General features: G+C 54.1%; 1 protein-coding gene across 1 annotated transcript; it reads left to right on the top strand.

Annotated features, from left to right (window-relative positions):
• The first annotated feature begins 24 nt into the window (after positions 1–24).
• Positions 25–5,629, top strand: LOC102022613. The gene is made up of 2 exons (XM_005405425.2): positions 25–516; positions 4,834–5,629. The coding sequence occupies exons 1-2, from the start codon at positions 473–475 to the stop codon at positions 5,612–5,614; spliced, it is 825 nt and encodes a 274-aa protein (XP_005405482.1). The 5' UTR covers positions 25–472; the 3' UTR covers positions 5,615–5,629.
• The last annotated feature ends 923 nt before the right edge of the window (positions 5,630–6,552 follow it).

The raw sequence follows: 6,552 nt of genomic DNA, 5'->3' as shown, positions 1-6,552 counted from the left end.
CGGCTGGGGAAGGGGCGTCCGCGGCTGAGCGGACCCGGGACAATGACAGCCCGGTGGGACGGCCGCGGCGAACGCGGCCTCCGCTGCTTGGGGCTGTGGCCTGGACCTCGGCGCCTTTCAGTCCCGGCGGCCTCGGGGGCAGAGCCGGGAGGTCCTCCGCAGCCCGCGACCTGCGCTGCGGCAGTCGGGAAGGGGCCTGAGAAAGTGACAAAGGCGATGCCCGACCCGCGCAGGGGTGTCCACGCGGGGCCCGAGCACGCCCGGCCCGCGGGCTTCCCGAGGAGGGCTGCCCCTAAGGAGGAGGGCCGGAGGGCCGGGCGGGCTCCCCGGGCGGCAAAGGCCCCACATCCCTAGGGGTGCGGTGCTCGCGGTGACCCGGTGGCGCTGCCCGGGCCAGCCCAGCAGCCAGCAGCCAGGGAGGCAGGCCCGGTGGCACTGTGCCCGGCCGTGAGGACCTGGCTGCCACCGAGACATGCGTGCCAGCCGCCGGAGCGCCCTCGTGGAGGCGCAGGCCAGGTGGGAGTCAAGGCGCGAAGCCCCGCGCAGGGTCGCTCCGGGCCCCGGACGCCAGCTGCTGTCGAGAGGTCGGGGAGTCTGACTGTGCAGTGTCCTGGGGCGCCTTCCCCTCTGGAAAACGGTGCTTCCTTGACTCCACCTTGCTTTCACTTGTTTTCGTTTATCCAGCAACCACAAGGTAGCGCTGAATAGGTGCCGTTCCCAGGGACCGTGAGGCCCTGGTGACAGCGCGAGCGCCGAGGGCCATGGCTCGTTAGTGTTGGTGGGGAATGCAGCTCGGGTGCCCTGAATGCAAGGGCTTTAGGTCAAACAAGCAGCCAGGCCTGGTTTATGGTCCAGGTGCCAAGGGCACACCCAGCGATTAAGAGGAAATCCAAAGAGCTGGCTTAACAGCCCCAAGCATTGCTTTTTTTTTTTTTTTTTTTTGTCTTTTTGGGACAGGGTCTGGTTCAGGCTGGCCTTAAGCTCGCTTTGTAGCCCAGGCTGGTCTGGAACTTGAAACGATCCTCCTGCCTCAGCTCCTGAGCGCTGGGATTACAGGCGTGGGCCCCCACGTCTGGCTCAAGCATTGCTTTTGGATTGTCTCATTGAAACGCTCTTTCCTGTGGAGGAACCAGGGACTCCACCAACCCTAGCCAGAAAACCCAGCCCCACAAGGACAACAGAATTCACAGGTGAGGATTGGCCACCAACTGTGACTTCCTCCTTCCCTCACCTTCAGGCCACCTCAAGGCCAGGGGTCCTCTCTCCTTTCCTATTGGTCCACAAGCAGAAGGCCTGTTTCCTGTCCCATGGAAATAGCTGAAAGAGGCTCCACCAAGGGTTCCATGTTGCTTTATATGCAGTCATGTAAAAAGAAAAAAAATAGACCAGGTGTGGTGGCGCACACCTGTAATCCCAGCACTCGGGAGGCTGAGGCAGGAGGATCGTTGCGAGTTTGAGACCAGCCTGGGCTACAAAGTAGGCTCAAGGCCGGCCTGAACTGCACAGTGAGACCCTGTCTCAAAAAAAATAAAAAATTAAAAAAAATATATATATATATATATATATACACAGCCATGTTACAGGACTACATTCTAAAAAATTTACCACTTGGAGGTTTTGTTATGCAAACATCAGAGTATACACAAACCAACATGGCCACAACAGCACTAGACAATATAATCTTTTTTTTTTCCCCTGGTACCAGGAATTGAACTCACGACCTTGCGCCTGCCAGGCAGGCGCTGTGCCTCTGAGCTAAATCCCCAGCCCCTAGACAATATAATCTTTATGGTTCTTCCTCTGCTTGTTTTGATTTCGTGTGCTTCTTTATTCTTTTTTTTAGGCAGGATGTTATTATGATTTCTGGGCTGGTTTTGAACTCTTGGACTCAGATAATCCTCCTGCCTCAGCCTCCTCTGTAGCTGGACTGTAGGCGCACACCACTGAGCCTGGCTTAAACAATATAATTTTTTTTAAAATGTATTTTTATTGGTCCATGTTTGCCGTACATAATGATCGCATTTTCCTGGGGAGTTGGCTGGTGTGTGTAAGACATCTTAGTTCTTGTCATATCCCTTCCCTCTCTCTCCATCTCTTGGTCCCTTTCCCATTTGTAGAAGATCTACCCACGTGCTTCCTCTGATCTCTTTCACTTAGGCTGCATCATTTATGCAGCCACTGGCACATACATAGGGCATCACAGACATGGACACCCTTCCATGGCACAGGACTATCTCTGCAGTGATGAGGTGGCCAGCTAGCTTGGGCCCCCCAGATGCAGCCTGACTTCCAGGAACAGCTGAGACTGCTCCTGGCTGCAGTGGAAGGCTCCTGTCCCTCTGATGTCGCTTCTGCCTGAAAATGTGTGGAGCAACAGCTTCATTTATTACAGACCCAAAAGGGAAGCAAAACCCTTTGCAGTAGGAATATCCTGTGTTGAGTAACCTACAGCCTTAGGGGAATATAGGGTGAGGGAACCGAGATTGGGTGTGAGCTTATTTTCTTTTCACTAAAATAAAACTATGTGGTTGGCACTCTAAACAGAAATCAGATCAGGGCTTGCGTCTTACACAGCTTATGGTCCTCTCCATGGGAGCTGTCTGCTTTGTCCCCATTTATCAGCCTTTGCTTCTTATTTTTTATCTTAATTTTTACAAAAAAATTCTTCGAGATGGGGTCTCCCTACATAGTTTAGGCTGGCCTTGAACTCACTAAGTAGTCCAGGCTGGCCTCAAACTCACCATAATCCTCCTGCCTCAGCCTCCTGAGAGCTGAGATTACAGGCATGCACCACTATGCACTGCCCAACAGTCACTTAACTCATTTTGTTTTAACCACTCAGAAACAGATCAATGGCTATATTTGGTCTGAGGGCCATGGTTTGCGAACCACTGATTTATACCATTATGACACTTGTGGCATCTCAATTTTCCTTGTTAATTTATTTCCCAACCATAATGGAAGTTTGGTGAAAGCAGGCACCGTATCTACCTTGTCACCACCGTCTTCTGCAGGGCACATAGTAGGTGCTCGCTAAATAACCAGCAGGTGAAGGACTATGGAAATGTTGCTCCGCAGCAGGTCAAGAGCCAGTGCTCAGGTTATACTGCTGCCCCGCCCCCGGCTGATGAAAGGAGGAACAGATGGGGCTGCTGCTGGCCCACAATCAGGAAGTCGACTCACCCTGGCGCCAGCACCCAGGACTTACGACTGGGTGGGGCCGTGGCTCCGGGTGGCCCTCTGAGGCCGCACTCTCGCTGGCTGCAGAACAGAAAGCCCTCTGCTGGCTTTCTGCCCACTGCCTTCGCTCTTTCCCTTCCCCAAGTCCCGACTGCTTCCCTTCCCAGTTCTCCTGGCCACTCTGCTGCCCCGTGCATGGACCGAAACAAAAGTTTCCTTTTGGGTCCAGAAGGCCATCCCAGCCTTGCGGGGGTGCAGAAGGGAGGCTTGTGGTGGGAAAGGACATTCTGTCTGGGGTGCTCGCTACACCCCGGGAAAGACAAGGGGATGAGGGAAACGGCAAGCCAGGATTGCCAAGGGAGTGGGGCGCCCCTAGAGTCACGAGCGTGTCCAGTGAATCAGCGGGGCTCCTGGCGGGAAGGACACAGGCTGTGAGCGGCGACACTGTTTCATTCTGAGTGCTGTGACTCAACCCACAGCGAGCACCTCAGTCTGCCCGGTCCTGGCTAGGATGGGGCTCTGCCTGCATGTGCTGTGAGAGTCACAAAAACACTAAGTGACATTCGCAGAAATTTGACACCAATGTCCACTCCACATGTGGGGACCCTGCCGGTTGTCCTTACGGTACACGTTTATTGACTGTGATTATGTTTTTTGTTCTTTTTTTTCCTCCCGTACCAGGAATGAAACTCGCGACCTTGCGCTTGCCAGGCAGGCGCTGTGCCGCTGAGCTAAATCCCCAGCCCCCTATTGATTGTGGTTATGGACTATGTGCTTATTCTATTAATTCTCCGAACAACATGTGCTGTAAGGTGGGCACCATTATGTTACCATCATACTGGACAGATGGAGAGACTGAGGTGCAGGGAAATGACATTTTCATGGTTCCACACAAGATCCAGGATTCAAATAAAGACTCACTAATGCTAGCAGACATAACTTACTACTACTTCCTCAGCCTGGGGTTGGGGCACTCTTTCTTTTGGTAACTTTGAGACAGGGTCATCCTACATAGCTCAGGATGCCCTTGAACTCACCATGTAACACAGGTGGGCCTCAAACTCCCTGAGCCTCCTGCCTCAGCCTCCAGTGTATGCTACAAATATACCACAAGCCACAATGCCAGACTAGCCTGGGGTTAAAGCGGCCGAAGGATGCTACAGCGGGGAAAATAACATGCAGCTCCAAACAAGTGGCCATGAAGGCCCTGGTACCAGAAATCTATCTCATTTTCCCTAAACAAATAACATGAGGATCAGCAATAGGTGGATAAATATTTATGACTAAAGCAACCTACAATCATCAGGCTCATGACACCTCCTCCACACGCCGACAACAACAGCAACACATCTTGTGGTTTGGACATGCCTAGACACGTACATGGAGACTTAAATTACAGGACCAAAGCTTCAGGGAAAAGAGAGACCCTAACCCTACACTTAACCCTAACCCCAGCCCTTACCCTAACCATAACCCTAGGCCCAACCCTACCCTACCCGTAACCTTACCCTACCCTAACCCTAACCCTACCCTGCCCTAACCCTAGCTGTAGCCTTAACCCTGCATACAGTGCTGCCCAGCAGCAGACGGGGCTTCCCTGTGTCTGAGGTGTGACCCCATTCCCCGGCACTCAACAGTTTGTGATCTCTCTAGGTACCCGGTCATTCACTTTGGGAGTCCTATGAGTGACATCTCAGAAAGCACCATCCCAGGCGGAGGAAGCTGGCTGTACAGAACCGACAGGAGGCGACCGAGTAACCAGAGCCCAAGGCTGCGCCTCAGAGGCGGCCGGGTGTGCAGGCTTTCGCTGGTTTGCACAAAAGCACCCGTAGGACTGTGTCTGACCAGAGGCGGGAGCTTTTCCAGTTCTCATCAAGTCCTCCTAGGTCGCAGGAAAGCCCTGAAACACACGTCCTTGTGCTCCCACCCGTCCCGGAACGATCTTCCCACCTCTCTGCATGGAGAGTGCAGGTGGGATCTGGGGGCACCCAGCAACGCCTGGCTTCGCCAGAGGCTCTTCTGCCCCGTCCTTCCTGGGGTGCTCCTGATGGATCCGCATGCACAGGGCCAGAGGCAAACAGCGGAGTGCCCGCCGTCCACTTCGGCCTGGGAATTCCAGGATCCCTCTGAGCCAACCGCCAGGGCTCCCCAGAGGTCGGAGCGGGAGGACGAGAAAGCCAGGCTCCCGGGCTCCGCTCCCTCGTGCCATCCTCAGGCCTGGACGGCCCCGGGAAGGCCACGCTGGGCAAAGGGCCCCTGTCACTCGGGAGCTGCCCCTGGCCGACGCGCTGACCCACAGCCCTGGATCCCGACCAAGCGGTCAGCAGCAGCTCCGGGAGCCAAGCCAGGAGGGGTGGGGCCACTTTCTGTCCCCTGCAGGAACACGGTCTCGTTTGATCCTCACGGTCTCCCTCTGTACAGGGGAGGAAACTGAACTGCATGCCAGACGAGGAAAGAATTCGGGCCAGGTCACGCAGCTAGTAGGTTCCAGGGCTGGGCTTTAAACACTTGGTGCCGACTTGGGAGTTCAGCGCCAGTCTGGGCTACATAGCAAGCCCAAGGCCAACATGAGCTACTTAGAGACCGTCAAAAACCTAGAAAATTTAAACAGAAAAATGTGAAGTCAGTGTGGGGGTCCATGAGAATTCTGTCTTGTGAAAGGGGATCCATGCTGTAGGGTGACTCGGAGAGGGGGTCCCACGGCCTCCTCAGCCCACACCCTCAGCCTCCAGGTCAGGTTGGGGGGAGGGGCACAGAAACAGTCCTCAGGCCCAGAGGATTCTCATGCCCAGAAGACATCCCTCTCACTGCACCGAGGTGAGGGGACAGCACAGTCTATGATGCGCCCTGGAGTTCAAGGGACTATCTCTCCCGGAGAACAGGGTCCCCACAGGGTTTTAAAATCTCAGTCTACATCTGTAACCCCTAGCAGTCAGGAGGCTGAGTCAGGAGGATCACCACAGCTCAAGGGAAGCCTGGGCTACAAAGTGAGAGCCTGTCTCCAAAAAATAAAGCAAAAAAACCCTCAGTCTGGACAAGAGCTTGTGAGTACAAGGAGTGCATGTGGGTGTGGCACGTGTGTACATGTACACATTGGTGCATGCCACATACAACTTGTATACATATGGGTGTGGCATGTGTGTGTCCCTGTATATGGTATTTATTTATTTTTTATTTTTATTTATTTATTTTTGTCTTCTTCCAGACAGGGTCTCACTATGCAGTTCAGGCTGGCCTTGAGCTCACTTTGTAGCCCAGGCTAGCCTCAAATGCACAACGATCCCCCTGTCTCAGCCTCCCGAGCTCTGGGATCACAGGCATGCACCACCATGCCTGGTCTTGTGTATGGTATTTAATGTATGTTTGCACACA

The sequence above is a fragment of the Chinchilla lanigera genome, unplaced genomic scaffold, assembly GCF_000276665.1.
Source record: "Chinchilla lanigera isolate Chin_1 unplaced genomic scaffold, ChiLan1.0 scaffold00093, whole genome shotgun sequence".
Lineage (NCBI taxonomy): Eukaryota > Metazoa > Chordata > Mammalia > Rodentia > Chinchillidae > Chinchilla > Chinchilla lanigera.
The sequence above is the reverse complement of the archived record's forward strand: the minus strand, read 5'-3'. Positions and strand labels throughout refer to the sequence as shown.